This window comes from Ambystoma mexicanum, chromosome 7q (genome assembly GCF_040938575.1).
Source record: "Ambystoma mexicanum isolate Mex_15411 chromosome 7q, UKY_AmexF1_1, whole genome shotgun sequence".
NCBI classification, from domain to species: Eukaryota; Metazoa; Chordata; class Amphibia; order Caudata; family Ambystomatidae; genus Ambystoma; species Ambystoma mexicanum.
Genome location: NC_090941.1, coordinates 1,154,234,240 through 1,154,250,765, shown reverse-complemented (window position 1 = coordinate 1,154,250,765; position 16,526 = coordinate 1,154,234,240). Strand labels below are relative to the sequence as shown.

The 16,526-nt window shown below is 45.9% G+C and overlaps 1 protein-coding gene across 1 annotated transcript in view; it reads left to right on the top strand.

The window, feature by feature from the left end:
- The window catches only part of LOC138528286 (nicotinamide N-methyltransferase-like), a 63,585-nt gene that overhangs the window by 34,439 nt on the left and 12,620 nt on the right, over nucleotides 1-16,526 (top strand). Inside the window, exon 2 of the mRNA XM_069639747.1 lies at nucleotides 11,039-11,246. Within this exon, the coding sequence (XP_069495848.1) occupies nucleotides 11,039-11,246 (208 nt within the window). The remainder of the gene's footprint in view (nucleotides 1-11,038; nucleotides 11,247-16,526) is intronic.

Here is a 16,526-nt window from a genome sequence, read left to right as displayed (position 1 = left end):
TTCATAGTTCGGATATCTCGGGGGAGGGAGTTCCAAAGTTTTACGGCTAAGCAAGAGAATGCTGATCCGTAAGCTTTTTTTCGTTGTGTATGGTCTAGGTTCTAAGCGGATGTCGTTGCTGGATATGATTACTCTAGTTAGCTGGTAGATGCTCATTTTCTTTTGTATGAATTCTGCTCCTAGGCCATGGATTGCTCTGTGTTATACACATGGTTTTGAAGATGATTTGTTTTGTAACTGGGTACCAATGTAGCTCTTTTAGCGCTGGAGTCATGTGGTCCCATCGTGAGAGTTTGAGGAAAAGGCTGGCAGTTGCGTTCTGTATTCATTGGAGTTTCCTCAGTTAACATTCCGGCATTCCGAGGAATAAGCTGTTGACATAGTCTATCCTGGACATGATGAGGGAGAAGATGGTCAGCGTTTTGTTTATGAAGGAGAGGAATGATATAATATTTTTGATCATGTGTAGATGGAAGAAGCATTTCTTAATCATCGCATTTACTTGCTGTTCTAGGGTTAGTTCATTGTCCATTAGGGTTGCAAGGTTTTTGCCAACCTTGGATGCTGTGGGTGGTGTTCCCTATTCTTTGGGCCGTGGGATGTACTGGATGCTTCCTTGGTTCTTGGCTGTAATTACGATTTCCATCTTGTCCGGGTTGATTTTGAGGTTGTAAGTTTTCATCCATTGATAGAGTTCTTTGAGACAGTCTATTAGCGCTGTGTTCTCCTCTTGTTTATTGTCAATTTTGTAGCTGAGTGGGTATCATTTGTGTACTTGTAGCAAGTGAAGCTGTGTCTTTTGATGAAGTTGATTAGTGGCGTCATATATATCTTGAAGTGGAGCGGGGATAAGAAGGATCCTTGTGGTACTCTACAGGTGATGTCCCGCGGTGTGGATTTGACTGGTTTTATCCATACTCTTTCTGTTCTTTCAGACAAGAAAGATTTTATCCAGATCAGCGCTGTGTCAACATTATGGTCCTGATTAATAAGTTTGCCGGTCCGTTAAAAATTGTACCGGTAAGCTTGCTGGTACCGTTGTTACCAGACCGGTAAACTACGAGTTCTGCTCGCGGGTGCCTTTCCGCCCACTAGTTCTGACCTGGTGGGCATACCGGCACCCGTGAGCAGAGCATGTTGCATGCACCGGCATCATTCACGAATTTTACCGGCAAGGCTACTGCCAAACTTGTAATGAGGCCCAATATGTGTGCTTAATTTACTTCTTTATGAGTGACTGACATGGCAACTTAAATCATTCCATTAATTTATTAAGCGATCCTACTCGAAGGATAATCGTTATAGTATTGTTGGTGTTTATCTTGGTTTTTGGACCTTTGTACATTGACTTTTACCTAGATGGGAAGCTGACCGCTCACATTGTGTGTGCTTTCAATCTCGTGTGCATATTTTCTGACATGGGGCGATGTGTTCCTTCTGTCTGAATCACGTGTCCCTGTACCTGTCACTTCACGGGGTCTGATTCTCACCAGGGCTGTGGCCTTGTCTTGGTTAGTTTTGGGAACATGGGCAGAACTTCTATTTCTTATATGTTTCAGTTGCTGAATGTGTGGGACCAGATTGCACTTTCTCTTTCGCAGCCAATCACTATGCAGCATTCTACCGCTTCCCTTGTCGACTCTGCTCTTCTTAGCAACCTTGGATTAGGTCATGCTTGCTTGTACTATTGGCTGGGAAAAAGGCTTTACTTCATAATTCTGGCCAACCGCTGCATGACTTTACACTGTGCTCAAAGCTGCCAGCCTTGCAACTGCATTCCTTTGTGATGTCCTACACTGATTGCCTTTATTTTGTAAAACTATTTCTAATGCTTCTTTCCAATGTTTTAGGCCCTATCTTGAATCTCGAGGCCTACTAAAGTTTGGGCACCAGTGGGGTGCGGATGAGTGCATTTATATATACGTTTACATGTATTGTGTGTCATATTTTCTATTGTTTAGTGTTACTATCGCACGCTCCCATCTACTTTGTATCATCTATGTTTATCGTGTATATATGTGCTTTGGTTAGGCTCTAACATCTATCCCTATGTCATTCTGTCCTTGCCATTACTTGCATGGCTTCTTATAACTATGTATGTTTCTCTCCATGTATACTACTTTGCTGATTAATTTCCTTTCTTGTGTGACAGCGAGAACTATCCCTGCAACTTTCAAGTTATGTTCATCGCCTACATCTATTGCAGCAAGCTGGTCTAATAAATGGCTGCTCCAGCTTCTATTGCGCTTGTTGTCTCGTGGGCCTACTTGCCGCACACATCCCTACATGCATGTAATAATGACCTCTGTTATGTATCTGTATTCATGTGTGTGTGTGTGTGTGGGTGTGTGTGCTGCTTCACATTTTATCTCTCAGTGAAAGGGTAAAGTGGGAATGTGTTACGCTCACCTGATTCCCGTAGAGGCGCCGGTCTTGACTGGACGTATACCGTATCTTCAAAGGTGATGTGTAACACACGGCTGGCTCTTTGGGCTGGACCTCTGTGCACTGTATGTCTGACTCGAAGGGTAAGATGTCTGCAGATAGAAAATATGGGATTAAGGAACTGGGTTATTGAATGTCACTCTCTTCTTCCCTTTCTCTTCTCCTGTAGAACCCCAAAGGTTAACGCTCTCACCTTAGGTAAGTGAACGCCGTGCTCTCCATCTGCCTCGGGGCAGGGTGCTGTAACCAGTTTCTTCACTGGATAAGGGGAGCAGGCCTCTTGACTTCAGAGGACTGCTGTCCGTCGTTTACTGCACGAACGGTAAGTTTCGGGTAATTCTAATGTCTTTAAAGTCTTTAGTAATGATGTTTCTTGTTTTGCAGGGTTCCGGCGATGGCGGATGCGGGCTGAAGTGAGTTGAAGATGGAGCCCGTGTGATGAATAGAAGCGCCTGGAAGCATGTAAGTAAGCGCTTGTTGCCTGCTTCACGATGCGCTCTAACTGTCTTTTTATTTTGCAGGTACAAGTTCGGAGCGGCTGCAGGGTGCCGGAATACCCACTGGGTTAGATGTGGAAAGGAGTAATGGCACGTGAGTATTAAAGTTCCCCAATGTCTTTAAACGCACCTTGTTTTGTCTTTCAGATGCCGGAATGCAGTGTGAAGACATCCGGAGCGCACGAAGAGTAGGTAAGCCTTTGTCTTTCAGATGCCGGAATGCAGCGCGAGGCGTTGGTGACAGTCGATGGACCAGGTAAGTGAAGAGCTGTCACTGAAGACCGTAATGCTAACCTATTCTTTCTTGTCTTTATAGGTGTTGCTGAAGACTGGATTCAGGATGGTAAGCCTTTTTCCTTAGGCCCAGGATCAGATGCAGAAGACACGATGAGCGTTCTGCTGCAGAGGATGCAGAATAACGCAAAGCAAGATTCATCCATCGGGTGTGGTTTAAATAGCCTCCTGTAGTGCTTAGGTGTCTCCTTCCACAGCCATGCCTAGGTAAGAAAAGAGTTCCTGCTTTCCAGAAGAGTTCCAGTGTTCTGAATCTAGGGAGTGGCTCCTGCCCCACCCAACAGGAAAAGTAGTTCCAAACAGAAGAGGATCAGAGGCTCAACTGGCAGGCAAGTAAGCAGCATGGTCTGCTGCAGGTAAATCCACCCAAGCATTATGAGCCCGGCGCTTCCAGCGCTGGGACTGGGCATATTTATGGGCCTGGTGCCACTGGCACCAGGACTGGGTCCAAAAGGTCCCAATTGGGACTGGTTGGCACTCGGAACCTGGGTTATGGATCTGCTTCCAAGGGAGTTGGGAAAACCCTGACCTTTTGGAAGCAGAGATCATGACAGTACCCCCCCTCAAGGCCCCTCCCAAACCGGGCTTCTCCGGGGGTTTTGGCTTGTCAGGAAATGTTCGGTGAAATCTTTTGATTAGGCGAGGAGGGTGGACATATTCAGCAGGTTCCCAGGATCTCTCTTGGGGGCCGTAGCCTTTCCAGTCAATTAGGTAAAATAGTTTAGATTTGGAGATCTTGGAGTCCAGAATGCTTTTGACTTCAAACTCGAGTTCTCCATCAACTAGGATAGGTTTTGGAGATTTAGTTAGTCGGGTTTGAGGTTGCACGGGTTTTAATAGAGAGACGTGGAAGACCGGATGTATCTTCATGTGCGGGGGCAAGTCCAACTTGACCGCTACTGGGTTTACTATGGTAGTGATGGAATAGGGACCAAGGTATCTTGGGTTGAATGTGCGTGGCCCTTTTAGAGGTAGATATTTGGTGGATAACCAGACTTGATATGCTACTTGATATTGAGGGGCTTCCTTCCGATGTTGATCTGCTCCTTTCTTGTATTGTTCTTTAGCCCTTTGAAGGTGAGAAACAGCTTCGTTAAAGGCTTGGGTGATTGTAGAATGCAGGTAGTCTACTGCTCGTGTTTCAAGATCTTGGAGGGGATCCAACTCCGATGTTCGAGGGTGACTGCCGTACAAAAGAAAAAACGGGGTTTTCCCAGTTCCCGAATGGACAGTTATTGTAGGCATATTCGGCTATCCAAAGGATGTCTTTCCAAGTTTTTTCAGTTTGTTGCAGCATGCAGCGTAAATACTGTTCCAGAGTTTGATTGGTCCTCTCGGTTTGTCCGTCGGTCTGAGGGTGGTGACTGGTCGATAGTCTCACATCAATTTGAGCCGACCGACAGCAACTTCGCCAAAAATGAGAAATAAATTGACTACCTCGATCCGAAATTAGAACCGAAGGAAAACCGTGCAGTCGGACGATGTTTTCGAGAAATTCTCGAGCCAGAGTTGCTGCTGTTGGCAAGCCTTTGAGCGGAATGAAATGCGCCATCTTGGAGAATAAGTCCACGATTACTAGAATCGTATTGTATTCGGATCATGGAGGTAGATCGGTGATGAAGTCCATAGAAAGCGTATGCCAAGGGCGAGGTGGGATGTCAATAGGGCGTAAGAGGCCTGCTGGTCTTTCCTTTTGACTCTTGTTTTGGGCGCATACTCCACAGGACATTATAAAGTCTCTGATATCTTTTTTCCAAGACGGCCACCAGAAGTAGCGCTTGATCTTTTCTGAGGTCTTGGCCATACCGGGATGTCCTTCCATTAAAGAATCGTGATAACAAGAGATTACTTTTTTCTGTAAATCTGTGCTGGGTAGGTATAATCGTTCTTGGAAATACAATAAGTTGTCCTTTACTGCAAAGTCCTTTCCCTGCAGATGCCAATTCTGTATGTCTGCTGGAGTTACAAGTTGCCTGGCTTTATCCTTAACTTCCTCTATGGATTCTGTGGCGATTACACCCAGAATTCTTTGTTCGGGAATGATTGGTACAGGTTTAGGGTTGATCAAGTGTTCTTCCACTCCCATCCGAGAAAGGGCATCAGCTTTACCGTTCTTTGTACCAGGTCGAGAGGTAATTATGAAGTCAAACTCGGCAAAGAATAATGCCCAACGGAGTTGTCTAGAGGATTGGGCTTTTGCGGTTTTCAAATATTGCAGGTTTCGGTGATCCGTAATCACAGTAACGGTGTGTCGGGCCCCCAGCAGATAATGCCGCCAAGCCTTAAAGGCAGACTTGATAGCCAGAAGTTCCTTGTCAGTAATCGTGTAATTGATTTCAGGAGGCGAGAATTTGCGGGACCAAAATGCCACGGGATGCAACTGATTGGTTACCGGGTCCTTTTGTGATAGAACTGCCCCCATGGCAAGGCTTGAAGCATCAGTTTCCACGATGTAGGGGAGTTCGGGGCGAGGGTGTTTTAAGATTGGTGCAGAGATAAATTTAGTCTTCAAATCCTGGAAAGCTTCTTCCGCCTCGGTAGACCATTCAAAACGTTTGTTTTTCTTTAACAAGGCAGTGATGGGCTGGACTATTCGAGAGAATTCGGGGATAAACCTGAGGTAAAAGTTAGCGAAGCCTAACATGCTTTGCACACCTTTTACGGAGGATGGTGATGGCCATTTGAGAACTTCATCGACCTTCTTTGAATCCATACGCACTCCGCCAGGTGATAATATGAATCCCAAGAATTCAACTTCAGTCACGTTGAAAACACATTTTTCCAACTTAGCGAAAAGTTTGTGTTGACGCAATCTTTCGAGGACCATTTTCACGTGTTTCCGATGTTCAGATTCCGATGAAGAATAAACAAGGATGTCGTCAATGTAAACAACAACACACACATCTATGAGTTCTCTGAGGACATCGTTCATAAAATATTGAAAGGCGGCCGGGGCATTGCAAAGTCCGAAGGGCATGACCTGATATTCAAATAGCCCATACTTGGTGCGGAAGGCCGTCTTCCATTCATCGCCCTCTTTTACTCGTACCAAGTGGTAAGCTCCTCTAAGATCCAGCTTTGTATATATGCATGCTTTTCTGACTTGGTCCAGGAGTTCAGGGATCAAAGGTAACGGATATCTATTCTTAACGGTGATCTGGTTCAGGGAGCGATAATCTATACAAGTTCTAAGGTCTCCTTCCTTTTTTGGAACGAAGAACAAAGCTGAAGAAGCAGTGGACTTGGAAGGACGAATAAACCCATTTGCCAGGTATTGATCCAGGTATTGTCGAAGGTGAAGGTTCTCAGGCTCGGTGAGGGCATAAATTCTACTACAAGGAGGAGTAGATCCAGGTATCAGGTCTATCTGGCAGTCATAAGACCTATGAGGAGGTAGAGAGTTAGCCTGATCCTTCTGGAAAACATCTTGGTATTCTAGGTATTCGGGAGGTAACTGGGGAGTCTCTGAAGAAATTGCTGCCAGTGCAACACCAGGTGGAGGGTGACAAGTAGAGACACATTCTGGAAACTGGACCGTTCTTGCTCGCCAATCGATCAGAGGATTGTGTTTCTCTAACCAAGGTATTCCTAGAATAATCTGAAACTGAGGGGCCTTGATCACATCGAACACGATCTTCTCATGGTGTCCATCTTGACTTACTAGCGTCACCTCTTGAGTGGTATGCGTTACTGGCCCGGAGGCTATCTCCGTACCATCCACCGTAGTAATGACGTCCTTTACAGCCTTGGGACAAAGAGTTAGATTCATCCTCAAAACCATTTCATGATCCACATAATTGCCGATGGCACCGCTGTCGACGTAAGCTTCAATTGCATGTAATCGATCCGGATTATCAGGGCTAATGAGGACCATAGGTATCACGAAATGCGAGGTCACGGAACTGGTTTTCACGCTTGGCAAGAGGACCTCTATTCTTGTCGGGCGAGGTCGTTTCCCTGCTCAGAGTTTGTAACTTTGGTAACTGCAGCTCCTACTGCCTTCTTGGCAGGTTTCACCGGACAGTCTCGAAGAAAGTGCCCTGAGTTTCCGCAATAGAGGCATAATTGCAACTGTTTTCTCCTTTCCCGCTCCTTTTGTGTTAGAGGACCTTTCAGACCCCCTATTTGCATGGGTTCCCCGGAGTCTACTCCTTTGGAAGGAGTTGGCGGTTTGGAAAATACTCGAGCTTCAAACTTGGAACGATCGGCCTTCCTGTTCTGCAGTCTGTGATCTATTTGAACGACTAAGTCTATATAGTCCGAACAATCTTGTGGGGGATTCACTACTTGGGCTAACACATCTTTGAGCTCTCCACGTAGACCTCTAGAAAACAGCGTAATCCTTTTGTCCTGAGGCCATTGAGTTTCCACTATCAGTCTGTTGAAAGACGCAATATAAGCCAAAAGGTCTTGATTACCTTGTCGCAACGAAAGAAGCTCATTGTCCAAGGCCTGCCCCTGTGAATGTCTTGCAAACACTTTTTCCATACTGAGCTGAAAAGCTTGAAAATCATGGAGGACCGGATCATCTTGATTTACTAGAGGGATCGACCAGTCTGCCGCATTGCCACTAAGGTACGAAAGCACGAAAGCTACTTTAGCTTGATCAGTTGGAAAGGCTGCTGGCCGGCATAAGAAATGCAACCGGCACTGATTGATAAATACTGCAAACCTCTTTGGGTCACCAGAAAATCTTTCGGGCGGAGCCAGAGGTACATTCCCAGGTAGGTTGACCTGCACTGGATTCATAGAGGATGTAGAAGGAAGATTTCCCCCAGATGCGGGTAACGGGGTCTGTCCGGCTTGTGACTGTAGCAATTGTCTAGCGAGATCATCTGTTCGCTCCTTGGAAATAATCAGTTCCCTTCTTAGAGCGTTCGTTTCCTGACGGGCTGCATGCACTTCTGCCCTTAGTTCCCCAAGTAACTGGGCTAGCTGGTCGGTATCCGAGGTTTCCATAGCGCCTGGACGGGAGTTTTGTGGTAGGCTTTGCGTTCTGTTACGCTCACCTGATTCCCGTAGAGGCGCCGGTCTTGACTGGGCGTATACCGTATCTTCAAAGGTGATGTGTAACACACGGCTGGCTCTTTGGGCTGGACCTCTGTGCACTGTATGTCTGACTCGAAGGGTAAGATGTCTGCAGATAGAAAATATGGGATTAAGGAACTGGGTTATTGAATGTCTCTCTCTTCTTCCCTTTCTCTTCTCCTGTAGAACCCCAAAGGTTAACGCTCTCACCTTAGGTAAGTGAACGCCGTGCTCTCCATCTGCCTCGGGGCAGGGTGCTGTAACCAGTTTCTTCACTGGATAAGGGGAGCAGGCCTCTTGACTTCAGAGGACTGCTGTCCGTCGTTTACTGCACGAACGGTAAGTTTCGAGTAATTCTAATGTCTTTAAAGTCTTTAGTAATGATGTTTCTTGTTTTGCAGAGTTCCGGCGATGGCGGATGACGGGCTGAAGTGAGTTGAAGATGGAGCCCGTGTGATGAATAGAAGCGCCTGGAAGCACGTAAGTAAGCGCTTGTTGCCTGTTTCACGATGCGCTCTAACTGTCTTTTTATTTTGCAGGTACAAGTTCGGAGCGGCTGCAGGGTGCCGGAATACCCACTGGGTTAGATGTGGAAAGGAGTAATGGCACGTGAGTATTAAAGTTCCCCAATGTCTTTAAACGCACCTTGTTTTGTCTTTCAGATGCGGGATGCAGCGCCGAAGGCCTCCGGAGCGTGCGAAGAGTTGGTAAGCTTTTGTCTTTCAGATGCCGCAATGCAGTGTGAAGACCTCCGGAGCGCACGAAGAGTAGGTAAGCCTTTGTCTTTCAGATGCCGGAATGCAGCACGAGGCGTTGGTGACAGCCGATGGACCAGGTAAGTGACGAGCTGTCACTGAGGACCGTAATGCTAACCTGTTCTTTCTTGTCTTATAGGTGTTGCTGAAGACTGGATTCAGGATGGTAAGCCTTTTTCCTTAGGCCCAAGATCAGATGCAGAAGACACGATGAGCGTTCTGCTGCAGAGGATGCAGAATAACGCAAAGCAAGATTCATCCATCGGGTGTGGTTTAAATAGCCTCCTGTAGTGCTTAGGTGTCTCCTTCCACAGCCACGCCTAGGTAAGAAAAGAGTTCCTGCTTTCCAGAAGAGTTCCAGTGTTCTGAATCTAGGGAGTGTTTCCTGCCCCACCTAACAGGAAAAGTAGTTCCAAACAGAAGAGGATCAGAGGCTCAACTGGCAGGCAAGTAAGCAGCATGGTCTGCTGCAGGTAAGTCCACCCAAACATTATGAGCCCGGCGCTTCCAGCGCTGGGACTGGGCATATTTATGAGCCTGGTGCCACTGGCGCCAGGACTGGGTCCAAAAGGTCCCAATTGGGACTGGTTGGCACTCGGAACCTGGGTTATGGATCTGCTTCCAAGGGAGTTGGGAAAACCCTGACCTTTTGGAAGCAGAGATCATGACAGAATGACATGCTGATCTGCTTGTGGCCTGTACCTTTGGCCTTTAAGTGGGGTCCTGAATCGTGTTTCATGGGTTTTCTTAGTTTATATTTCTTCTCACGTGTGGGCTGTATGACATTCATTCCAACATAAGAAACTGGGGGACGTAGAGTTGAGTGGGGTTGAGTCCCACATAACAAAATACCATACTACCATGACTACTACACCTTAGTGCAGGCATCCTTGTTCTTGACAGGGTTCTGCATAGTGTTCAGCTAAAGGGCCCTATTGATTATTAGTTGCAATGCATTTCTGGCCTCACTAGTATATCATCGCAACATGCAGGAAGCTGAGTACATTGCAGAACGCTTCTGAGCATGGCATCGTGCCTTCCATTGCTACATTGTAGAACACTATTGTGGATCCAGTCCAAAAAGCCAATGCAGGCCATAGCAGGCTTGATCGCCTTGGCTGATGCCTTACGCATTTACTTCGGGTCTGGTGCGCGCTACAAATGAACAAACAAAACAAACAAACAAACACACAAACACACAAACAAACTGTGACTATAAACAGCTCCCTCGCCCCCTCCCGCCACCTGCAATGACATCCTTCTCCGTCATCATGAGGACCCTCGCCCAACTGCTAGCAGCCTGGTTTGCTGACTCATAAAACCCTCCCTGTCCTACAAGTAGAGGGACTCTGGACATACTTTAGAGGCTACAAGCTATATACCTTAAAGAATATTCATATCAAATGTAATATGCAAGAAACATGGATTTGGTTATATTTTGCTAATGCGCGCATGTGTAGATGAATGGCAGGCACTCAAGTGGCTGTTGCTCATTACATGCTAACCTTTCTATTGCCACCCACTCCAGTGAATATGTTTATTCATGTTCTTTAATGGGGGTCACAGAATGTACTGTCTGCCAATCAAAACCACATTATTAGGCACATAAAGGGTTAACACATGTAGTGATTATCATAGCTACCTTCACAAATGTTGAGTTATGGTATAGGTGAAATTATTAGTTCCACTTTTTCTTCTGTTCTCTACGGCCTTCAGCAGAAGTGAGCATACCATTATATTCATAGAAATTCAGGAGATAGAGCACACTGTTCACCTCTACCCATGAACATAGAATCTAATGTGTTTTTCAAATTGGTTCACACATGTCTTCAATACAGAAAATCAACCAGTAATGTAAATAATGTCCCACTTTTGTTGGCTATACACACACGTTTTAATTTCTTTTTTAAAATGTTGACCTTGTATGTGACCCACATTGTATATTGGCCTATTCCTGAAGATGAAATACATACACAACCAACATGATAAGCACATTCTCTTCTGTTCCCTTTAAACCAGGTGAAGTGAAGGGAGACACCTTAATTCATTACGGAGGATGCCACATTCTAAGTTTCCTTTTCCCGGCATGTGGATTCTTCAAAGAAATCATTTTGGCAGAATTCCTTGAGACCAGGCTACAGGCGGCTAGAACATGGATTAATAGGGAAGCTGGAGCATTTGACTGGAGTCCGGCTGCAAAGTATGTCTGTGAACTGGAAGGAAACAGGTAGGAATGGCATTAGTGGGAGGTGGGCAAAGCAGCAAACATGTCCTTTCCATTTCAAGCTAATGTGACTTTTCATTTATTTATTTTTATTTATTTTTTGGATTTGTAGAGCACACTGCAGCCCACAGGCATCGAGGCGCTATCAAGGATACTTAAGAAGGCTTGGTTGAGGGTTACATTAAGCGACCCAGGAATAAAGCTTAAAGCCAGTTGCTTACAGAGTTAAATTACAAAGTACAGTATTCTACATCGCAAAGTGTGACAAATTCAGTGAGGAAGCATATGCAAAAAATCGCACATGGGGATAGCCATCTAGACAAACAGACAAACAGTCTAGTTTTTAAGGCCTTGCGGAAGGCAGCATGAGACTCGATTGATCTGATCTGGTCTGGGAGGTTGCTCCAGCGGGAAGCTCGAGCCCCCAGCCCCCAGCACGCACGCTCCGCGTGTGAGGAACCATGATGCGGTTGGCGTAGGTGGACCTGGAAGGTCTGGACGCTGTTTGATCCTTTGTGCTAGATACCTGGGTGCGAGTCCGTGAAGACATTTGTGTGTTAAGGCTAGTGTTTTGAACACAACCCTTTCCTTGATAGGTAGCCAGTGTACCTGCCTCCTGAGCGCTGAGATGTGTTCCCTCCCTGATATGCCTGTTGCAGCTCTTAAGGCATTATTCTGGGCTATCTGGAGTTTAGCCAGGTTTCTTTGGGAGGTACCAATACAGAGGACATTGCAGTAGTCTAGTCTGGAGCCAATGATGGCTCTGGCTATGGTAATGCAGTTCTGTTGGGTCAAGAATGGCCTGACAGCAATGATCAGTTTAGAGTGATACGCTGCAGTCGAAGCGATAGCATTGACCATGGTCAGGCTTGGCTTGAGGTACACTTTTTTTAGCAATGGTTGGACACAGGCTTCTTTAAGGGAACTGGGTACAATAGACGATTGGAAGGACAAGTTTATGAACGCAGTAACAAAGGGAGCGAGGGGTGGAGCACAGTCTTTGATGATGTGAGCTGGGCAGGCGTCCCCCTTGCAGTTAGAGGGCTTAATGGACTTTATGAGGGCAGTGACTTCTGATTCGCTCATGGGAGAGAATTCAAATAGGGAAGAGAAAGCTTCTTGATGGGCTAGAATTTTGGTGTGCAGGGAATCGAGTTTGTCAAGCATAGCTCCTTGAATTTGGTTACACCAAGCCTCATCTTTGACAATGCTGGATGGTGGGGCTGTGGGGAATACAAGTTCCCTGAAAATAGCGAAGATTTCCTTAGTCCCCGAGTCTGCATTATTAATCCTTTTGTTGTAGGATTCAGCTTTTGCATGTGTGATAGCTATTTTGTATTCTATCGCAATGGTCTTGAAGGCAGTTTTGTTGGGTTCAGTAGGGTTTCTTTTCCATGTGGCAAGTGATAGCCTTTTTTTGGAGCGAAGATCCATGAGTGCTTGGGAGAACCAGGCATTACAATGCTTAGTTTTCTTAGCTTCTTTGGCCGTCAAGGGGGCGATGGTATCTACTGCAGTGGTTATGACCTGGTTGAATGTGTTAGCTAGTAGTACAGGATCATTGGGGAATGGTGGTTGCAGAGCTGGAACATGAAGGCGCGAAAGGAGGGTATCGTTCGTTAGCTTCTAGGCGCTCCTTGAAAGTGCAGCAGGGAGAAGGATGGTGGGTTTAGATGGTTCTGTGGAGATGTCAATGTGAAAGTTAATACAGAAATGGTCTGACCAGGGGATGGGGGATATGGTAGAACGGAGAATGGGGCAATTATGTTGCGCAACCCAGTCAAGGGTATGCCCTTTGATGTGGGTATGCTTGGTGATGGTTTGGACAAACCCTAGAGTGGCTAGTCCTTTTTGTAGGGCGGCAGCATTAGCATCTTGGTGGTCGTCTAGCCCTAGATTGAAGTCATCCTGTACTACTACTTTGGTTGCTTTTTTCAGGTTGTGGGATAGATAGTGGATAAGGGTTTCTTGGAAGTTGGTAGGTGGGCCTGAATCTAAATGAATCTATATTGAATCTAAATAAAGGTTTGAGCCATTAGTCATGATGGAATGAACATCTACAGTATGACTAAATGAGCAAGGAATGACAAAAGCCGTTGCAAAACCAGAAGGAATTGCATAAAGGACTTTAGCTTTCCGGGGCTGAACTAACAACGCTTTGGGGTGCACTTGTCTGGAAAGCACAGACACACAGTACAAGATGCAGCACAGGGATGTGTACCCTCTTTTTTACAGATGATGGCAAACACCATTTATAAAGCGATTTCAATTTTGCTCATGTGCAGACCTAGATGAAATTTCCCATACGAACATTGAATCACCTGCATTTCAAGTGATTGAACTAACGTTTTGAAAATTTCATCAGAAGTTCAACCACATGGCTTAAAAGGAGGAAACAAGGTTGGAGCTTGAGACACGTGCAGCACTGATTCCTGGAGGCGGGTGACACAACAATCATTGCCCATTGCTTGTTGTGACTGGACGAGTGAGTGGATGAGACACGTGCCATTGGGTGACACTTTTTTACAGGTGGAACAGCCGGCAAGCTTGCAGACAGATTGTTGTTGAGGAGTCAGATGTTGTTTAAAGTGAGTAGCAGAAATTCAGAGTTGGGGTGACACACCAGTCAGAGTCCTTCTCTTCAAGTGAGTGGAAGAAATATGTGCCATCAGGTGACCCTTGTATGGGGGAATCGTTGCCAATTCTGGTCAGAAGAATGTGGGAGAGCCGTGCTTGACTGATTTGCTAGGAGGGAGCAGCAATGATTTGGGGATGCTGGTGGCACACCAGTCACTCCTGTTTCTCATCGAATGTGGACTAGACACCTGCCATGCAGTGATACCTGGGAGGGGAAGTTAATGGGCCAGGAATCTCCAAGGTCAGCCTGTGGGAGAATCTCACTGATATACATTTGCTGGGACTGACCAGAAGTGATTGTGGGATGTGGAGGACTCTGAGAGAGAGGACTGATGTTTATTCAAGAATAATTCCATAAAACATACAGTTAAAAATGTATGACCTGGAAGGTGGCAATGCCCCTTTGCATGCGCCAACATGACTCAAAATGAAAGACCACAAAATGAGGCTTACTACAAAGAAATGGAATTAGCCAGTCACAATGTCAAATAACAGTGTTTATTGCAGTCAGACTGGGGTCTCAGCACCCCACGATGCATGCGTACAAACACTGTGGCGGGAGAGAGAGCCCCGAATAGCCAGAGCGTCAAACATATATACATTTGGGAATCACATACGATACACTTGTACAGACCTCTCATGTGATAGGGTCCATAGGGTTAATGACCTTTCCACGTAGATTACTAAAGCAACGTGCTAGCATTTTCTTCCGCCCTCCTACTGACAATTTACTGTCTGGAAGCAGGGCAAAACAGTGAGAGGGGGCATATTGTGTTCCCTGGTACAAGGTAACATTTTCTGTACAGCTTATCTGTGTTGCTGCTGGTGCCTAAGGTCAGTCTGCTCTAAAGCTTGGGAATCGGGTTTTCTCTAGAGTAGACCGTTGCAGCTGCACTTTATTACAATTAATGGTTCAGTGGGGAAAACATGGTCGAGACAGGCGGGCACCTAACTTATAGATTAGCTAGGATTCTGCAAAAACTCAAGGTTCTACGGTATAAGACAAACAACACGCTCAGCAGAATGTGCATTCCTGTCTCTTTAATTAACAGAGAGTTTATGCCGTGGCCTTCTACCGCGTTCAGAGTGAGAAAGGCAAAATGAGCAAGGAACTGAACATTGCATTCAAGATGGCGAATAAAACGAAATGGCAACGCGGCCACCATATTGTGGCAATAGGTTTGTAGCACGATGCAAATGTGCTTAGGCCAATATGCATACCTTATAGGAGACTAAACTAAATATATTTTCACAAAAGGACTCCATAATCTTGTTGCATCATCTATATGGCTGTCACCCTGAAGTCCTCACGTTACCCCACAGAGAAACCCAGAATCTCTGGAGACTTGTCATCAACTAGAAGAAAGCACATGTGCAGACTTGAAGTCTGCCAGGGCCGAAAGGAAAGAACCAGGATACAGGCCTTCTCTGTGTATACCCCAAGAGTCTAGAACCTCTATCCCGTCAACATCAGATTCGCCCCAACCCTTTCTGCAGTTCAGGAAAGAGCTCAAGTCCTTCATCTTCAAGGAATACTCTTCCCTAACACCTAGGTCCACAAACTCTCCAATCTCCCCCCCTAGCTGAGACCTGGTGATCTGCTCCTCACTGTTACCTCCAATGGGTGCTTGTAGATCCCTTGCTGCCAGTTGCCTTCTTCCCTGTTGTTAGATCTCTGTTCCCCTTTTCTCTGCTTCCCTCACTGTGTTCTTAAGAGCTCTGTTGGTTCCTGTAGCTAGGTCCACAATACAAATGATTATAATAATAATAATGATAATGAAAATAATAAAGATAATGATACAATATTTTTAAAATACACAGTGACAAAATTAATCCATATTAGATACCATACATTAATCCAACATAATATACAATATTACAATGGGCTGTTGAGCAGCGCAAGGATGAGGACCTAAATCTTATCACTCCAGTGAGGCCGTTAAATATCCTGATATAAATATCCTGCATTTGGCTGCCATTCACCGAGATTTTCATCACATATGCTTTCCGAAAGATTCCTCCGTGTAATGCTATGACATGATAGTTTATTTATATAGCGCTTATACACAATGGGCCTCCAAACTCGGGTCCGGGTCCGTGGTCCCTGAATGGGGAAATACAGGGCCATTCCGACTTTGGAGGGCCCGGTATTTCCCCATTCAGGGAACCCAGACCCAGACCATCCCCATTCCCATTTGAGCCCCCATAGAGCTCAATGGGAATGGGGAGTATGTTAACAACGGGCCCGTTAATGACAGGCCCATTGTTAACATGCTAGTCTCCTCGCGGGACCCGCAAAGGATGTCTGGTCTATCCAGACGTCCAGAGCAGGTCCCGCAAGGGAACCTCGTAATAGGGCGGAATGGGTTTAACAGCACCGGCACCTTTACCAGCGCCGCTAAACCCATTCCGCCAGGGTCGTAATGAGGCCCAATGTGTTTCAAAGCGCTTCAAGGAATAGGGCACTCTGACAAGGTGACAGAGGACTCATATTGTCTGTGATATTGGCCCGGTGTGAAAAACATCTAGTTCCGGGCACCATCTTGCTGGAATTTCCGAACTGAGACAGACCACATACTGGGACACACGTGAAACCCTGCAGGAAAGTCAGAGAGATAACGCTGCAGGCTGCAAGCACAACAGTAT